The 20,944-nt window shown below is 39.8% G+C and overlaps 1 protein-coding gene across 1 annotated transcript in view; it reads left to right on the top strand.

Annotated features, from left to right (window-relative positions):
• LOC102495220 (elongation factor 1-alpha 2-like) overlaps positions 1-18,258 on the top strand; it is a 58,915-nt gene extending 40,657 nt beyond the window's left edge. Inside the window, 3 exon segments of the mRNA XM_014590970.1 lie at positions 11,296-11,606; positions 16,225-16,482; positions 18,124-18,258. Of these exon segments, the coding sequence (XP_014446456.1) occupies positions 11,296-11,606; positions 16,225-16,482; positions 18,124-18,258 (704 nt within the window).
• Positions 18,259-20,944: the final 2,686 nt, after the last annotated feature.

The following is a 20,944-nucleotide window of genomic DNA, read 5'->3' as shown; positions in this document are numbered from 1 at the left end:
TCCTTCCAGGGGAATAGGCTGCTCTTTGGGAAGATGGGAGCTCCTCCCTGAGGTCACTCAGGCAGACCTGAAGGACCTCTTAGAGAACGTCAAGCACAGGGAAGCCACAGGAGCTGTTGCAGAAAAAAAAATTTGACTCAAAGTTGAGACTGCTCTGAGATTTAAACTGAACTTCCAAGAAAAGTGATGAGTTTTCTGTGACTAAAAGCATGTCTTTATCTCTCTCTCTCTTAAGTGTGCACACACTAACATTAATAAAGAACAAACAAACAAGTGGACAGGTGGGTGGAAGCCATGGAGAGACTGATTCCTTCCAGGGGAATAGGCTGCTCTTTGGGAAGAGGGGAGCTCCTCCCTGAGGTCACTCAGGCAGACCTGAAGGACCTCTTAGAGAACGTCAAGCACAGGGAAGCCACAGGAGCTGTTGCAGAAAAAAAAAATTTGACTCAAAGTTGAGACTGCTCTGAGATTTAAACTGAACTTCCAAGAAAAGTGATGAGTTTTCTGTGACTAAAAGCATTTGAAGATATTTTAAGTGACTATCTGAAAGGGATAATGAGAAAGAATTCCTCAGTTTGGTCAAGTTTGGGAGTATATGGCTTCCAAGTTTTTTTCAATTCTACTCTCAGAGCCTTTAATTCTCTTTAAGCAAAATTAATTTTACAATTATTTCTAATTTTCAAAATTAATTTACACACACTCATGCATCTAATTGGAGCCAAATGTTACCAAAAATACCACAAAGATAGAAATTTCTTGCCCTATGTTTTCCTACCTACCACCCCCACTTCCCACTGTCAGTCACCTTATCTCTTATAGCTGTTTACTTGGCATTTACAACTTTATTTCTGAACAGTATGCATATATTGGACTTCTTGATTTATCAATTTTAGACATTTTCAGTTGACTTTTAATGTAAAAGGTGACGCTTATCTCTCCCACACAAGACCTATTCCTTCTCTTTCTAATTCCCCAAAATAATGGCAAACTCTTGGTTAACTCAACAGAATTGTTTACATTTTTATGACAATGCAGATATTGTTTGATAATAAGTCAACAGCATGTTACACTTACGCATCTTTTCTTGTACAATCCTTTGATTTTTCCAAAGTTAATGATTGCTTTATTTTCCTTTTGCATTTAATAATGTATCTCCCACACGTTGGAGCATTTTCTCCCAAATGCTCCAGCAATCTTAACACATCTATCTATCTATGTTATTTTGTTTAATATTACACATATGAGAGAGATTCTTTTTGAAAAGCTCCTTCTTATCCCCTTGGTCTGATATGGATTGGTTTCTTCTGTTCACCCCATGCAGCTTAGTTCTAGAATTTCTTTTACGTGTTGTCCTGTTTTGGGTGCCCTGTTTTTGGTATTCCACATCATCTTTTTTTGTTTACCCCTGATTTTGGTGGGGCCCATCATCTAGAAACCTTCTTTAAAAAAGATTCCTGGGAAATAACTCTTCTGGATCCTTGCGTGTCTGAGCGTATGTGTGCCCACCTTCACCTTTGGTGGATGGTTTGGGTAGTGTGACAGAGACTGTTAAACTTCCTCCATTTCTCCCGTTTTAGAAATAAAACCTCTCCACCTCCCAGATTTTGCTGGGTATGTGTCTGCCCCAATAGAGTTTAAATATCCCAGCCCCTTTGCAACTTGGTATTACCATAAGACTAGGTCAAGGCCGGGGTTGTGAACAGAACCAATGTGTACAACTTCCACATCTCATTCTTGCAAAAAGTTCCTTCTCCGTTCCCTTGGACTGGAGCTTAGACAAGGTGGTGATGACAGTTTTGGTCATGGGGACTAGTGCAGTCCCTGGAAGAGAGTAGAGCACCAAGCTAGAGCACACTGGGTCCCTGATGGCCTGGAGCTGAGCTGGATTCCTGTACTCCACATGTCTGCACTGCTGGTGCTACTACATCCGAACTGCCGCTGGACTCTGTCTATCTGAGTCATTGAGCTTGTGAGGACTGGGCTTGGAAGAAGCCATCTGTTTTACAACTGCTCTACAATTGCTTTGCCTAAAAATAGAAATCACAGTTGAAAATCCTCTTCATTCAGGATTTTTAAATCATAACTTTATTGTCTTTAAGTTTTTATAGTCTCATTCTGATCCCTGGCCCTGGTTTCTTCATTTAGGATCTATGCTTTTTCATGGGCACTTTAAAATTCCATGATAATATGCATTGTCTTTTTTTTCTTCTAAACTTGTTTTAAGTTTATTTATTCTATTTTTGAGAGGGAGCACGTGCATACATGCACACAAGAAAAAGCTAGAAAGACAGGCAGCATCAGCCTGGTCTTGGCATGCCATGATCCCCTTCCCACAGCCCTCCAACTTGTCAGGATCTTGGGCACATACGCACTCTGTGTATTTCAGGTCAGCTGAGAATCCAAACCCATACTCAGTTCCATGGCTTCCAGAACTGCAGCTCAGGGCACCACTGATTGCATCACCAATGGTGGACCAGCCGGAGTCTGCAAACGAACTGAGCTGAGCACTCAGTGGTATCTTTCATAGCTTTCAATGCTTGGATTACATCCCATCATTCTCTCTCTCCCAGTTTTTTTTCTGCTGACGTTCTAGAACCACCAATAGTGGTATTGTTTGTTGTTCTAATTTCCTTAGCTGTTATTTTCTACTTTATCTCCTATTTTTCACATCTCCTCCTTTTTATTATATTTCTGAGAAATTCTTGGATTTTATCTTTTGATTATTTTACTGGGAATTCATTTCAGATATGATTTTTTTCTTAATTCCAGAGGCTCTTTCTGGTCTTTAGAGTACTCCTTTTTATGCTTCCTACTTTTGTTTTAGCTCTTATCTCTCTATGAATGTTAATTATAAATTAATTGCTATATTTTAGTTTTCTTTTGTCCTTATATTATCTCTGTGTCCTCCGAATCCATTTATTAACATTATTATTTGTTGCAATCTCTCTTACACCCATGCTTGAAGCCTTTTCAGATGTCTGGTATCTTTGGTGACCCATTCATACTTCTGTATGAGTGTGGACAGGCATATTGACTCTCTGTCTTCCTGTGGCATTCTCAGGCATCAGCCTTTGTATGCATTGGCAGAGCTCAAATGCCTATTTTCACAGGTCTTTATTCTGATTCCCTTCAGATTACCCACGGGGGGAGGGGGGGTTATGACTTGAGTCCAGGACCTCAGCTACTGAGGTGGGAGTGGACCTGGGAAAGTGGGGTAAGAACCCCTCGCGTAGCTGGCAGATTTCCTCACACTCCAGCCCTGTACTGTGCCTGAGGTCTTCAGCTCAGAAATTAGTGAGTCTGTTTTCCATGGGAATAAGCCTCAAGTCTTGAGTTTTGTGAGGCACAGGTAAGTTCCTGGTGGTCTGGAGTAAGGAAGGGAGCTGTTCTCTTTCAGGCTCCTGATCAGTCTCTCTGCTTTCACCCCAGCTCTTTCTGCCAGGGCTGAAATTCTTAGGGGCTCTTCGACTCACTGCTCTTAGCACCCCGTTCTATGGACCCTTCAGTCAGCATGGTCTTTATCCTGCTTCAGACTTACCAAAATAGGTCAGTATCTGTTACTTGCTATGGACAATGGTATGTATGTGGTCAATTATATGTTTATTACATAATTTTATATATGTGTGTGTGTGTGTGTGTGTGTGTGTGTGTGTGTGTTGTTAATTATATTTAAGGGAAGTCTGGACTGTGCTTTCAAGGCAAAATTGAAAATTCCAAATTCCAGTTGCTTTCTAGGACCCTGTTTTAGAAATGTTTGGAAAGGTCTTCATTTCTTAGGAGAAGCTGTTTCCATGGCACCCCTGAGTCTTTGTGGAATGACAAGCCTTGAGAAGAGGCTTGAGAAGAATCCATGCCTGGAAGTAGCCTCAGTAGAGAAAATTAGAATCTTTTCTTGGAACACACATCACCAAATATTTGGAAAAAAAAAAAAAGTTTGAAAAATCATCTCAAGGTAGCTGTAAACACCAGACTGTCGGAAGGACCTCTTTACCTCCTTTGTTAACCCAGGGAATTCTATGAGTTTGTTTTTCTTATTGTCTTGAAGAGTTGCCGGAGAGTCTCTGTTTGCTGGTTCCATGTTTTTAAAGTCTAATCATACTTGAAGTGACTTTTCCTCAAGGAGGTATTGAAGCAGTTCTGATGCTCAGAAGCCACGGCCAGAAAATTTTCCACAGGAACAACACACGCTCACACACGTACTTTTAATTATTCCCACTCCCAAAGACTCTGAAGTTAAGCAAGTTTTTTCCTGGAGGAGAGAAGCTTGGTCCTCTTCTCTCCCCAACCTTGACTCCTGCACAGATGTCAAGGACACAGCCAGAGACTGAGTTGACACCAAGAAACTCCCTCCATCTAAAACGTTCGAGAAGCACTAAAATTGCAAAGCTTTTCTTCGGTGGGGCTGTAAATTTCTGCTCCTGTCTCATTAATGAAGGAATTTTTACTTCCTTGGGCAAAATGGAGCACAGCTGTCAGTTATCTATGACAGAGAAATCATAATATTATTTTAGTTTATGTTCAGCACCCTTCCAACTCTCACTGAGTTATTTTGGGTGAAAATCAGGTTATTTTTGACACTTCAAACATATTAATCTTCATGAAGAAAAGAGACAAAAGAGTAGAGTGTTTAGGATCTCAATGTCAAGCACATCTAGATCGAAATCCTTGCTCCTCTACCAAGTAACTGTGATGCTTGACAATATGTGGTTACTTAACCTATAATATTCATGTATTATCAGTGAAATATATAATAACTGTACCTGTTCAACAGGACACTGAGGAGAATTAAATGAAAAAAAGCATATCAAGTGCTGAGCAAATCTGGAATGTAATAATACTATTGCTCAATAACTGGGTTGTTATTGTTATCAGGAAGATAAAGAAAGCAGATATGGAGGCCAGCAGAAGGTGTGATGGTTGCGTCACTGGACTCCCACATAGTTGACCATGGTTCAAGTCCTGGACCCAGTGGCTTAAACCTCATGCAAGGTGGTTTCTTGCTCTCTGTCTCTTCGGCAAGCGCATGCGCCCTATAGCAAGAATCTCTTTAAAAAAACAAAAAAGAAAAGAAAGCAGATGTGTCTGTGGTATGTGTGTGCATTTGTGCAGTGATGCTAAAGTGTTCAATTTTGAGCTACTGAGGTTCTGAACACTTAACCTAAGAAATATTAGGATGCTGTGCTGGACAGTCTTTCTTATGTGGCTCATGGTCAATGCTCTGAACACCCTATACAGGGTCTGTATCAGGAAAAATCAATACCACGATCCAATACATTTGAGCCCCTTAAAATTCCTTTGAATTGTGCCAAGAACTGGCAATTATTTAAAATTTATTTACTTATTTCTTACCTGTGTGAGAGAGACACATGAAGAGGAAGATAGAGAGAGATAGACAGCATCCCCAATGGGTATTGGCGCTACCACCCACCCCAACTTCAGCCATCTCCAGAGGTCTCTGAGAACTGCAGACCCATGTGAGTCAGCTTCATGGAGTGCCATGTTTTATCACTGTGACACCATCTGGTCCCAAGAACTGACGATTTTAAAAGTAGCTCCTGGGACCAGCAGTTAGCGTAATGGCTATGTTGCTAAACTCCCATGTATTTGACCACGGTTCGAGTCCCAGACCTGGTGGCTTAAACTCACGCCAGTGCGTATGCATGCGTGCCCAAGATCCTGAGGAGAGTGGAGGACAAGGGATTGCGGTGTGGCCATCCCCCCTGGGGAGTGATTTCTCGCTTTCTGTCTCTCAGTCTTTCTGGTGAGCGCATGCGCCCTGTAGCAAAAACCTCTCCAAAAAAAATTAAAAATAAAAAAATAAAAGTAACTCTTGTGCTTTTTGCTTATCAGAGAGTGTGTTGAAACCTGAGATGAAATGGGGTCTTGAGAACATCAGAGTCTCTTTCCAACTCAACTTTGAGAACCAGTTCTGTGACTAAAGTCAGATTCGAGTTCAACTTTAGTCTTAGTCCTTCATCAAAAATAAACTTTATAGGCAGTGCGACCTTATTGTCTTCCTGGACTTCAGTTTCTCAAATATTTGGGAAATAATCGTTCCGACAACCCATGACTTCAGAGAGAGGCTCTGGGTCGATGCTCTGAGCACCCTGCACAGGGTCCATAACAGGAAGCACTCAGTCCCACTGGCTTCCATAACACCGCCTTCCCATTATTCCTACAGCAAGAACCCTTTCTATGAGCCGTCTCTAAAGCAACCTACCAGGAAGCTTAAGAGATTGTTAGGAGAACAATTTGATTAAAATAACTAAATGGGGTTAGGAGTCTTGGAATCTATATAGATCCAGGGCATGCAACTTTGAGCAAGTCCCCACCACTGCCAGAGCCTCAGTTTCCTAATTTGTAAAATAGAAATCTTTTTTTTTCTTTCTTTTTTTTTTTTTGGAGAGGTTTTCGCCACAGGGCGCGTGCGCTCGCCAGACAGACAGAGAGAGACACAGAGACAGAAAGCGAGAAACCACCCCCCAGGGGGGATGGTCACGCCGCAATCCCTTCTCCTCCATTCTCCTCTCGGGATCTTGGGCACGCACGCACACGCGCCCGGCGTGAATTTTAAGCCACCAGGTCCGGGACGCGAACTGTGGTCAACTACGTGGTTACAGTTGGAAAATTCTTTCCAAATTCTTTCCAAATCTGATATTTTGGGATTCTAAATTTCTTTCATCTCTTCCAGTTTACATATTGGTTTATATTTCAGAAAGCTAAATTTTCTTATAAAACTCTAAAAATGCATTGAATCAGAGAGAATAAAATTCCTAGAAGCATTCAAGTTTGTAACCCAAACTGTAATTTGAAATATTTCTTCTTACTCTGTGATTTATAGAACTTGGAGCCACAGTTTGTCAGCATGTGTGTTATTTTCACTTTCCAGACAATGAGGAGTTATTCTGAGAAGGATAAAGGGATAGGACAGTTATTGCTCAGGCGTCTTCAAGTGCCTTCCTTCAGAGCCTGAGAAGTCTGTTCTACCCAGCTGTCTGGCAGGTATGAAGGATAGAGTCTGCTAACTGGCAAGTATGTCTTGCAAGTTTGCTCAAGTGATGATCCACTACAATATCCACACATTCAGGCAAAGCAATAAATGATAAATGCAGAAACAGTAAGACTCCAATATTTCTACAATATCAAGGCACATCTCATTGTGTTTGTATCCACTGTGACCATATTGATCCTAACGTGTAGCTTTATAATTTGCAAAAGTTCCTTTTTTACTCTCAGTAGTTCACAATAGCAAAAAACCTTGTAACATAGATGGGTCATGGCAGGAAAGGGCGGGGCTGAGACGACTATCATTTTGTACTAATAGAAAAACAAACAAACAAACCTAGTCTAAGTTTTCCATTTCAAATTTTAATTCAAGTTTGCAGTATTTTGCAAGTTTTCATGTATAGGCAGAAATGTCAAAATCAAGATCTGAATCCAGGTTGTCTGATTGCTCATCTTTTGTTCAATCTATTGTTACCTCTCACTGTTGTCAACTTGACTCTCACAGAGGAGTTAAATGCTGGGAAGGACCAGTGAAAAAGTACAACATCATGCTGAAAGTTGGGAACTCTAGTGAAAATGGAACTATCTGGAAGTCAGACTGATGGGAAAGGTGGTCATTTACAAAAAGTAAGACTTAGAGAAATATCAGACTTCTTACCAGCACCTCTTGGGTATTAGAAGACAATGAAAACTTCACATTTCAGAGGATAGAGATTTGAACATAGAACTCTAAACTCACGTAAACCATCAGAAAAATTCAGGGCTAGCAGTTGTAGTGGTTAAGGTGCTGGATCTCACATGGCCAACTCTACAGTTCGAGTCCCAGATCTGGACAACTTGAAAAACATGCAGGACGCACACGTATGTGTGCTCAAAATCCCAAGAGGAGATGCAGGAGAAAGGATTGCAGTATGGCCATCTCCTCTGGGGGATGGTTTCTCCCTCCCTCTCTATCTCTGTCCAACCAGCTCACATGCTCTTTGGCAAAAAGCTCTCTTTTTTGAATGTGCAAAAACTCAAGAAAACTCATTGCTTCACAATCACTGAACGAAAAATATCACTAGAAATGTGGTCCTCCATCAAAACAGAATGGAAATTTGAGAAAGAGGATTAACTGGAGTACATAAAACAGTGGCAGCAGAAAATGATTTAGAAGTAAAGGAGGCTAGGTATTGAGTAATAGAGACTCCATTTGGTGGGGCATTTGGAAGATTCTTCTTTACGTGAAATATGTTGGTAGCATAAAACATTTCCTTCTGTATGACTTACCCACATTTTCTGGTTCTTTAGCAAAAAAAAAAAAAAGAAAAACCTGAAAATAAAAAATTATATAATTATTACATTATAAATTCTGGTCATTAACTTTAATAATATACTTATTAAATAATCACATAAAAATATATGTAATTTCAAAGAAAATGCAGATGTTATAAAATTAAACAGAATAAAAATAATTATTGATGAAAGAAAAATTTAGAGAGAGAGGAATGTACCAGTGTGGTTTTCTTTACAGTGGAGTTTATTGCTGTCTAAACATGAAAAATAATGAAATTAAATTTGTTTATGTCATGTAAATTCATGAAGACAATTAGTAGAAGATCCAACAATAATAATAAAGCTAACAAAAATTGGGAAGTACAGAGGAAAGAAAAAGTGAATAGCAATAAGTGAGTAAACTTCCTGGCTTTCAATCCAGAAAATAACAACTTCTGTCTGGAGTTGATAAATCAAAAAATAGAGACCTAAGTTTGTTATATAAAGCTATAACAATAATTACTAGTAAAACTAAAAAGAGAGAATACTGACAGTAGCTGTCTCAGGGGAAAAAGATTGGTAATGAAGTGGAGAATTATTTTACTTTTTATTTCTGTTCTTCTGCACTGTTTGAATATTTTAAAGTTCTGTGCATGCATTAACTCTATATTTAAACAAAAGAAAATTTATTCTATTTGAAAATCTAATAACATGTAGATAAAAATCTAGATGATGGTTTGACTAGATACTGGCATATACTTAAAATCATCACATAAAAAAAAGAGAGAAGACTTTTTAAAACTCAGATTCCTCTCATTTATTTTAAAAATGAAATATCCTGAACCAGGAGAAAGAAAGTAAGAACCCAAAGAATAATTTGCAGTATATGAGACCATAAATTAATCTAACCATAAAATTCAGATTAATATTCTGCTCAAGAATTCAACTGGAAATATTTTAAGTAGCCAACATTGGCCGAAGTCTGAAGCACTGTTACTATCAGAACTTGGTATCTTTTGCACAATTACATCACCCTCTCATCAGCCTGGTTTCAAAAGAAGACGCGAGTTTGATCTTCTCTGCTCCCTTCTTCTCCTTGGTTACTTAGCTACAATGGAATCATATCAATGCTACTTTAATAAGGAATGTATTTCCAAGAGTTTATAAACTGCAAAGTCTTAGATCAATATTATTAACATCATTTTTATGCTTTGTTCATCTGTCATGGTATAGGGAAACACCCACGCAGATTTTGGATAGATTTACACACAGAAACACATGTTTTCTTGTCCTTCACCAAGCAAATAAAAGTGATTTGGCAGAAATTCTAGGCCCTGTGACCAACTAGGTCCTTGAATCCGACTGTCTCTGCAAAAGGATGTGGTTCTCTCAAAGCACGTTTTCCCATTTCCTCCTTAACCAAGCAGAGATGCTGAGCAGTGACATACTCTTGCCTCAGATTTAGCTTTCTGTCCCTCCCTCTCTTCCTTCCTTTCTTTTTTTATTTTTCATTTCCTTCTTCTTTTTTTCCCCCTCTTTCACCATTTCTTCCTCCTCCATCTCCTTCTACTAGGTAAACCCCAACAGAGAACTTATCTTTCTGAACCCCCAGCATGACCTCGCCACACCCTTACATGTGCTAGGTCAATGTATGTTTTATCAGTCGCCATGGTGCCACATATTTTACCACCTCTATAGGCTTAATCACATGGTTTACTCTGTCTTTACCCACCTCCGCACCCACCATACCCATTGCCCCAACCTCAGGTCCTACTCAACCTTCAAGCCTCATCTCATGGGTCAACTTCCTTCATTAAACCTCCTTTGAACTTCCCAAACTAAAGCAATGTCTCCCTCCTTTGCTTATTTTTGCTGTGGTACAAGTCTCTATACCTCTTTTTGGAGTTATTTACTCACATGCCCTAACATCTGACCATTCTGTGAGAACCACGCCTAAGTTTTCTCTCTGCTCATTTTTCGACAAGGCCTAACATATATATATGGTCAATCCACAAGAGTACATACAGAGATCTATTGATCTGCAAGGTTAACACAGCTAGTGTACAGTCAAGTTAAGGCTAGGACCCAAGTTTATTTGCCTGTTCTCTGGTGCACTTTCCTTTACACCACATGGTCTCACACATTTCACCACACATTTAAAAGCTGCTCCAACCATTTGAGCTATAATAAGGAATCAGGAGAACAGTCTTGACCCATTGCAGTTTGATATCAATTCAAGCTGACAAGGCAAAACAAAAGGTATGAAAGTGTCCTTGAATGAAGCAAACATTAGGACTTGCCATCTTGATATTTCATGCATAGTGAAAACATGTCAGATCCCATTAAGCACTTTCAACATTCTTTAAAGAAAGGACAGAAGATGCTTCGTGAAGTGTCATGGCTGCTACCTACTTTTTAACCTATTGTCCTCAGGTGAAGGAAATAAACTGTTGTCAGGAAGTACCTTGCACTAAGAAGACCTTCACAAAGCATTTAGATGTCCGCATGTGTTTTCTGAGATCACCAAAGACAATGCGGTGACTTAAGAGGTTAAGAATTAAGAGGCTAATCTTTCCAATCTGCTATCTGCAGTGGGATCACCACCAAGATGCAGATTTTCATAAAAACCTCTACAGGGAAGACTATTACCCTCAAGGTTGACTTATTGGATAAAATAGAAAATTTAAGGGGCCAGCAGGTGGTGTGGTGCTTCAGGTGCTGAACTTCCACATGGTCAACTGTGGTTCAAGTCTCAGACCCAGTGACTTGAAAGTCATGGAGAGCACATGTGTGTGTATGCTCAAAATCCCAAGAGAACCATGGAGGGGAAGGGATTGCAACATAGCCATCTTCTGAGGGGCAATTTCTCACTTTCTCTCTTTATGTTTCTCTCTGTTTCTGACCAGTGTGTGATCCCTATAGCAAAAAAAAAACCCTAAAAATTTAAAAAAAAAAAAATTTAAGGAAAAGGCCAAGATCCAAGATAAGGAAGGAATTCCTCCTGATTACCAGAAACCGACCTTTTCTGGCAAGCAGTTGGAAGATGGACATTGTCTGAGTACAACATCCGAAAGGAGTCCTTGCATCATCTCATGTTGAGACTTTGTGAGGGTGCTAAGAAAAGAAAGAAGTCTTACACCACTTCCAGGAAGAGTAAGCCTGAGGGAAAGAAGGTTAAGTTGGCCATCCTGAAATACTGTAAGGTAGATGAAAATGGTAAAATTGGCCGCCTTCCTCAGAAGTGCCCTTCAGACGAATGTGGTGCTGGAGTTTGCTGGCTAGCCACTTTGACAGACATTGTTGTGACAGATGTTATTGACTTACTGCTTCAGCCAACCAGAGGACAAGTAACTGTGTACGAGTTAACGAAAAAAATTAACTACCTTAAAAAAAGAATTAGGAGGCTAAATTACTTAATAAGTCTGTCTTCCAGAGGTATTTTTTGAAAGAATAGAATTTTTACTATTATAAGTTGACATTATTTAACTAATAAACTTCTGTACTCTTTTTATCATTTAAAAATTTAAAAGCAATTAGGACAAAAATGAACAGTATACAATGATTATTACACACTGTATGCATGCTTTGAAAATTCCTATTATGGAACTAAGGTAGATCTCAAGAAAGTCAACAGAAGCTCTTAGAAAGATTGCCTGGCACAATAAACAGTTTTTCCGGCAGAGAGGATTAGAGAAGCCATATAAAAGACTTCATACCATAAAATAACTTGGACTTTTCCAGCCCGGCATTGTAATCAGTAGAGATTGTAAAAGAGCAGCCACAACCAGAGGATTACCTTGAGGAAGACTTTGAAGGAAGAAAAAGAGATTGATCTTTGCTAGCAAGTGGCAAACCACAGAATACTTGGTAGGCAGAGTTGAGTTGGGAAGATTCATGTGTGAATTGTGTGCTGGGTGTCTGCTTTTCAACAGCTGACGTAGTTAACATGTAAATGTTTTCTCAAAATATTTAAAACCATACTCTCTCTTTATTAAAGAGTCACAGACAAAATTACAACAAATATTTTGAAAGTTATCTTTAAAATGCAATTTTTTTAATTCTGAAATTTATTTTATCTATTAACTGTCCAGAACTATGAAGTACGGGCAAAATTTTTTGATACGTAGAGTAAATGTTTATGAAAAAATGTAAATGAATAAATAAATACATAAAGCCCCCCCAAAACCCATATTACACCCTACAAAAATATATGACAGTATATGTAAAGAAGAAATTATAAAATAAAATTTAAAAATAGAAACTATAATCCTAATCTAAATTTTTGTCAAATTTTCTTTATTATTTTATCCTAGACAATAATACGAATAAACAATAAATTATCATCCTAAATATGTGAGCCACGGAAGACAATTTGGCTGAATTCATATGCTTCTTTTATATCCTGGGTCAAAACAAACATTTATGGCAACTGTACATTAATCTGAAATGTTCTCAAACCAATCTTTATTGTCTGAATCTCTACTTTTCTATACTGCCCAAAAAATCTCATATCAAAGTCACTTGTCTTCCTCATTATGTACAACCCACTTACATGAGAGTCTATCACCCAAGACAGCTCAAGTGCCCTGTCCTAGTTGGGAAATTGAGGCTTGAAAAAACACACTGTCTGAAGTACTCATTATTTGCACAGTGTAACAAAAAATCTTTTATCTAAAACATCTTAAGAAAACTAAGTTCAGGTACTTGATATGAGAATGACTCTACATCTTTGCATAATAGATAATATCTAGATACTTACAATCACATCTTCCTCTGGGCGCTTGGAGTACTTTATACCTGAGGGATGAATCCCCTGGAATATTCTTTATTGTGGCTGCATGTAGAACCCTTGTGGTGTTTCTCATCCACCATTCCTTGTTTGTTCAAATAAGACATTTTCCCTTCTTTTGTATGCAATGTCACCCTCTTTGAAACAAGTACCTCTTTCATGCTGTTACTGCCGTAAGTAATATAAATGTCCATTGGAAAGCACAAATCTTCTCAACGTATACATGAGAAGAAAATCCCATCCAGACGTTGAAGTGGGTTCAATAATGTCACCTTATTATAATATCTTATTAGATATGTCTGAGTCCTAAACCCCAGTACCTGTGAATGTGACCTTTCTGAAAATAATTACGTATTTGCAGATATAATTGAGTAAAGGATGTCAAATGAGATTATTCTGGACTTAGAGTGAGCCGGAAGTCCAATGATAAGATAAAGGAGAGGAAGATCTGAGACATGGAAGCACAGAGAGAACGCTGTGTAAAACTGGACGCAGAGACTGGAACTATGCAACCAAACGGGGGAAACCAAAGGACTGTGGCAAACACCAGGAGCTAGGGGAAAGGCCAGGTGCTGCTTCTTCCCAGAACCTCCAGAAGGAAGCAGCTTGGCCAATACCTCAGAAGTCTAAGACTTCTGACTTTCCAAACTGGGAGATAAGTTTGTGGCACTTTGTCATGGCACTGTCATGAAACTGGTGCATAGCAATAGGCTATTGGCTACAGGAAAAGAAAAGTGCATGCAAGTGCGCATATATGTGCACAAACACATCTGCGTAAGTTGGAGTCATTACAGTGATCACAAAGCTTCCTGTTACATTACAAAAGTTATAGCTGAGAGTAGTATACAATAAATACTTGTTCTGTGAATGCCTGCTGCATCTGAAAACCAGCAGTACATGTATTACATAGGTATGGCCCAGCTCCAGCCACAGGTAGACATAGAACAGTTATAAATCTTCCTGAAGCTGGGGGAAGTAAAGACATTACTCAGGCAATTTTTCCCAGTCTTTCCTGGAGATAGCAAGTAGCAAACATCAAAAGCCAAAGCTTCCCTCCACAGGCACCCATGATCCCGTCCCGTGGCCAGTTGAAAGGAGTCTCGTTTATCTCATGTTCCTGCCACCTCTCTTGTTCCCTCGTATCGGTCATTTGTGTACATGAGGTCTGTCTCATATCAAACCAAGCAAGTGCAGGCCGACTCTGTAAAGTGGGAAGCCGCTGAAGTTGAAATCAGGAGATGTAAACTTGCCTTCCACCATGACCCAGGGCAAACTAGATTCGCTCTGTGTCTCAGGCTCTTCTGTCAAATGGTAATAAAAATCCCTGTCAGACATCTCTCACCATCTTCCTGTGATGAAATAATTGGAGTGAAAGTACAGCCAGGAAGAGTGTGCAACAGACTGCCCATGAACCGGAAAGGCAATCCCCATTTAAAACAAACAGACGAAAACTTGCTCTTTGCATTTTCAGAACACAGCTCACCATGGAGCCCTCCATGCAGCGGGTCTAAGCAAATGTCTGTGACACAAATACAGATGTCCAAGTGGAGTACTTTACTCCATCAGACTAGACCAGGAAGCTTCAAAGCAGGGTTTGATGAATGCCCTTGGAAACAAATCGATGCACCAGCAAGGCGATTTGACTTTACAACTGCACAAAAGTCACCTTGGGGAATAATATAGAACAACACTTCTATTTTCAAGTGGTCACTGAGTGGTTCTGGGCAGCCCCACCCCTGTGTGAATGGAGACCAAGAGACCACTCCTCCTTTTCTGGGTGTCAGACTGTAAAGATGGTTAACATCTCACATTTGGCATTCTGTAGAATTGTAATGAGGCACTTTATTTCTTATTTTTAGATAACTGGATTCTGAGCTAATGTAGAATTTGAGACTTTTTTATTTCACCCATCTAAGTTACTATTCTTACTCCATTTCAGACTCCTTCCAAAGAGTCTTTCTCTAGCAACACGGTGATCCGGTTGGTTTGTGGAACACATAGCACAGAGATAGAGCTTCTCTAGTTGTCAAGCAACCTTAGGAAAGTTTACCAAATTACTGACAAATTAGACTCTTGCGGAGATTTTTCCAGGGCTTCTTAATCAGAAACCTTTGGACCCCCTAAAGTCCCTTTCAGGACTATTCTAACCCCCCACCAAGTTGTTTCCACATGGGCATGTGCACAGGTACTATGGGGAAGGGGATCACTTCCAGCAGATCTTGAATAGATTAATAATGATTGTTCCACTTTCATTTCCTCATTTCAAATATTCTTACCAACATGCTACTCCTACTCTTGTTTCTACTGCTTAGACATCGAGTGCCAGCACCTACAGATAGGTGCTCCACCTGTGTTATCTCACATAATCCACACAACCACCTTCCAATTTAGCACTCTTTTGTTTTGTTTTGCTTTTTTAGTTTTTGCCATGGAGTGTGGGCACTCATTAGAAAGAGACTGGGGAAGAAAGAGAGAGAGAAAAATCATTCCCCAGGTAGATGTCCATGACACAGTCCTTTCTCCTTCATTCCCTTTTTGGGATTTTTGGGCACACATGCATACACACCCAGCATGATTTTCAAGCCACTGGGTCCTGGATTTGAACCACACAGTCAGCCATTTGGGATCTGCCACCTTAACCTCCATGCCACCTGCTGGCCCAGTGTATTTATTATGTGAGAGGAGGGTAGGAAATGGAGATAGGATGAGAGAGAAGCACACATGCATACACACCCAGCATGATTACACTGCCACCTTATATATATACACATATATATATATATATATATACATATATATATATGTATATATACATATATATATGTTGATGATAATATGTATGACGATATCTTTGATTGAACCAATAAACAAAAATAAAAAGTATTATCACTGTCAGTGAAACAATTGAGACTGAATAGCTCAGCTTAGTTTGGTTTAACTGAACTTGGCTGAGGTCACTTCACTAGCAACATAGGACAAGGACCCAGTTTTCCACAGCCTGAAGACTGTATTTTCTACTGCACAATAGCTATTCTCTCTGATGGGATTGTTTTCTCTAAGCTTTATGTGACTTTGTTTATCAGAGCAAACACCTTCCTAGGGTTAACTAATTTCTGGTGGATTGGAAGGCCACCACTCACTCTCCATAAAAGCTGCAGCAGGGTTTTGTTTCCTAGTGCCGCCTACTGTCATGCATCTTGGACATGGAACAGTGGTCTCAGAGGGAGAGGCAGGAGACCCTGAGGGAGGAGGAGCACAAGGAACAGGAGGCAGCATTCTCACCTTGGCTCTGTGAAGAAATGCCAGAGAAGGCTGCTGGTCTCGTTCCTCTCACAAATGAAAACCGAAACCCAGGAAGGAGACATGACTGGCCTAAAACACGAACTAGACCAAAGCACGTAGGAATGTGTAAGAACTGGAAGGCGGAACTCCAGGTGCCAGGCCAGGTTCTTCCTGCTGGATGACTTCAAGAAGTCTCCTCTTCTGTTCCTCAGTTTCCTCTTATGGGAAATGAGGACACTGAATTGTCAGATTTCAAAGTTCCTTCCTTCTCTTCACTTACTGAAGCTTCCTGATTTTGAACATGTATTGCAAAAGCACCAAGTATTAGAATAATTAATCAAATCTCACAAAGTTTTAAAGGTCATGAACAGAGTCTGAGAGGATATTTTTATTTATAAATCATTTCTTTGAGTAAAAGACACATAGAAAGTTAATAGAAGTCATTATTGGTGAAACCATCAGAAAAAAAATAGCAGGGCATGATCCAGAGTAGGCAATTTAAGATGATGGATTATCAAAGAGCTTGTCTCCTTGTCAATTCAAAAAGCTTTCAGACTGCTCACTTTCCCTTTCCAAAGCTTCAGACTCAAATAGCTCTTCACAAAAACAATCGAGCTAGACAAATTGGTGTAATTGCTTGATGAAGCCTGGTGCCCACCACGTCCCTTTCCTGGTCTCCCAATTTTATCTAACAATGCTATGAAGAACGGGAATGGCCATCCATCCATCACCTGCGGTGCGCCAAGCACTACGGAGGGCGTGAACGTGTGCCATCTCATGTGAGACTCTCAATCACTGTATGATAAAGTCCTCAACATTACCACCTTATTCATGGGAAAACTGATACCCAGGAAAGTGAGAAAAATCAGCAGAGTTACAAAGTACTGAAACCAGGGTGAGAACGTGGGACCGTAGCCTCTAAGTTCACTAAACGGAGGTCAAGCTTGGACCCGCATCTTCAGACCACGGAATCAACATGTTCATTCATAGACCTTTCACAGCCCCCTAGTGTTACAGGTTAAATTATGCCCTCCCCCAAATTCATATCTTAACATTCTAATCCCCCAGGACCTCAAAAGCTGATCTTACTTGGAGATGGGCTCTTTACAGAGATAATCAAGCTGTAAGGAGATCATTAGAGCGGGTCCACACCCAAACTGGCTGGTGTCATTATAGGACAAGAAAATATGGACACAAAGACACACAGACCTACAATGAAAACACCATGTGAATATGAAGGCAGAGACCAGAGTGATTCTTCCACATGCCAAAGAACACTAAAGGTTGCTGACAAAATCACCGGAACCTGGTAAGAGGCATGAAACAGATTCTCTTTCATAGTTCTCAGAAGACATCAATCCTGCCAACACCTTGGTTTTAGACTTTTAGCTTCCAGTACTGAGAGCAGTAAATATCTGTTGTCTGAACCACACAGTTTGTGTTGCTTCGTGACACAGCCCCAGCAAGCTGGTGTACCCAGTCAGGTGGACGTCAAAGTCCAGTGCTGGTTTCACAAGTACGAACGGTCATAGCCGTGGTTGTTGCACATAGAGTGCTCAGCTCTTCCATCCACTTGTTCTCTATCCACTCACCACAGTCCTGAGAGGGAGCAGATAACGTCGTGTTATTTCCCCTACTTGACAATCAAGTAATTAAGGCCTGGGAATTTAGGTTGGTCTATGTCACTAGCCTACTAAGTATTTTAGGATTTTCAAGGAAGTCAGCATTGAGAAAAAGCCAAGTTCCACGCCAGCCATTGACTTTCTTGACTCACCTCTCCCTTCCTTGTTCAGGTGACCTCCATGGACTACCTTGGGTCTGGCCCCAGTGATACAGTGATACACATTGATTCTGGAAACTTGTGCTTCGCTCAGACCCTACACATTGATAGAAAAAGTTCTTACATCTCCCAAAAGCCATATTGCTAGTATTTTACTATGCACATTATCCATAGGCAAATTTGAAAGTTAGAGAATTTTTCATGTGTTTTACACTAGATTTCAAAAGCACAGTCCAATGTGTCTCAAATTATTTGGTTTAGCAGAACCAAAACTTGGACCTTAGGGAATCCAGTGTGAACTCTCCCTGAGCAATGCTAATTCCCAGAGGCAATGAGAGAGGACATCAAACAGGGCTGTGTTTCCTAAAATATCAGTATCAATGCCATCTTTCTACCACTATAACTTCTACCCTTTAGCTCAAAGGCTTCTCAGGAATTTGAGCATTCTCTGACGGTGTGCAGCATAAATAAACTAGAATGACTGTCTCATTTTTCAGAGGACCCTGACCCCTCGTAGAAAGTCCTTGTAGGCTTTATATTTTGGTCTGACCAAAGAGGACATTTACAGGAAGTTAACCCAAGGCAGCTACTCTCAATGCAGCACATATTTATTGCCTACCTCCATGATCTTGGTACTGTGCCATGACTGTGGAAGAGGAATGCGAGTACAACATAGCCTTCAACTTCATTTGCTCATAAGAGAGAGAGACAGACATATAAAGAGAACTTCCCAGAGGTGTGCTTAGTCCAGCCTGCTGATTTAGAGAAGGCTTCCAGGAAGATCTGGTGGCTAAATAGAGTACTCACCTCAGCTCTCTCATGCTACTAAAAATCACACACATTTTCTGAAGAACAAAACCTTCCAGAACATCTCAGGGAGTTCATCGCCCAACATGCTTACTGAAAAAGGAGTCCAAACATCTGCTTTCCAAATTGTATAACTTCTTCCTCCTTTCAAAAATAGTTCTCACTTATACCTCAGTGATAGTGGTGAATTTTTAATCTCCTATCAAACTTTTCAGTACTGTTCTATATTCTGAATGGTCTTTATTATCAAACAGTTTGCTAGGTACTTTGCTAAGTATTTCCATATTTGACCTCATCTAATTTCCCTGTTACAGATGCATGAATTTAAAGAACTTAATTAACTTATCCATGGTCATAAAAGTGGCAGAGGATGAAAGTTCTCTGCCCATACACATTCTGTCTTCTTCTTTTCTAAGTGATCCCAATTTTATTCAGGGAAATAAAACACCAACTAGAAATTACATTTCGCAGGCTTCCTTACATTTAGGGTAGGTATAGTGACATAGTCACTTGGAGGGGAGTGGTCCTAAAAACTTCCTTAAAGGGGCCTGCAAGTGGTGTGGTAGTTAAGACACTAGGCTCCCACATGGCCGACCACAGTTCCAGTCCCAGACCTGGTGGTTTGAAAATTATTCTGAGCACATGTGCATGCATGCCCCAAAATCCCAAGAGGATAATGGAGGAGAAGGGATTGCGGCCATCCCCACTGGGGAGTGGGTTCTAACTTTTTTCACTCACTGTCTCTCTCTGGTAAGCAGATGTGCCTTATGCCAAAAATCTTTAAGAGAAAAAAAAAAAAAAAACCCTTGAAGGAGCCTGAATCAGATAGCATTTGTATTGTATCTATTGTCATACTAGTGATTTCAGGTTAAAAAGAAATGAAGATTTTCTACTGATAATTCAGCCTCCAGCCCACAAACTCGAGTGGTAAAAGCTCCCTCAAGCCTTCTCTCTGCCTCTGCCTCTGTCTCTTTCTCTGCCTCTCTACCTCTGTCTCTGTCTTCTCATAGTTTTGTAATTTTTCCTTTTGAAAATTTTTTAAGGTAAAGCATTTTCTCAGCTTTCAGCCCCTCCTTTCTCTTTTTCTCATTAATAATCCCCTCTACTCCTCCCAACCCAGGAGAGGCAAGGGAGCAAGACTTCAGAAGACACCGTCATGGTTCCTAACAACTAGTGATTTCACATGGTGTACCGTGCAGTTTTCTAATTTTTGCTTTTTTATGGTGTACCGTGCAGTTTTCTAATTTTTGCTTTTTTAAAAAAATAATTTTTTTTAAGTTTTTTTTTTTTCCTTTTTCTTCCCTCTTTTTCTCTGTTTCTTGGTTGTTTTTGTTGCTGTTGTTTCTCTTTCTCTGTTTCCTTTTCTGCACACTCCTGGATGCTCAAATTGAACTTCAAGTTTGGGAAGAAACACACCATCCATCAAATGACTAGAAATCACTGCAGGGTCACAAGAAATATGGGAAAGCAAGAAAATACCTCTCCTCCAAGGGAAAAGATTAACTCCTCTTCGTCCACAGACAGTTCGATAGAAATCATGGAAATGTCTTATAAATAACATTCATAATGATGAAGCTAACAGAGATGGAAGAGAAGAGAGACAATGAACTGCAGAAGAGAAAAGAAAAAGGAGCTGATGAGTTCCAGGAGGTGAGAAAATTCTTGCAAGATCTAAAAGAGGAATTACACATTTTATAAAAGAATCAAATGGAACTGTTAGAGATGAAGACTATAATATAGGAAGTCAAAATCTCCCTTGAAAGTATTTAAAGCAGATTAGATCATACAGAAAGTAGAATCTCAGATGTAAAAGATAAAATTGCTGGCCTAGAAAAATCCACCACGAAGACTAAAAAAATTGCCCCAAATTTTGAGAATAACATATGAGAAATACTAGATACCATCAAACATCCAAACATCCGGATAATTGGCACCCTAGAAGGTGAAGAGACTCATAAGGGCATTGATAATCTATTCCATGAAATCCTGCAAGAAAACTTTCCAAACCTAGAGAGGCACTCAAAGAT

The sequence above is a fragment of the Tupaia chinensis genome, unplaced genomic scaffold (assembly GCF_000334495.1).
Source record: "Tupaia chinensis unplaced genomic scaffold, TupChi_1.0 Scaffold000515_1, whole genome shotgun sequence".
Classification (NCBI taxonomy): domain Eukaryota; kingdom Metazoa; phylum Chordata; class Mammalia; order Scandentia; family Tupaiidae; genus Tupaia; species Tupaia belangeri.
This window is presented reverse-complemented; position numbering and strand designations above follow the sequence as displayed.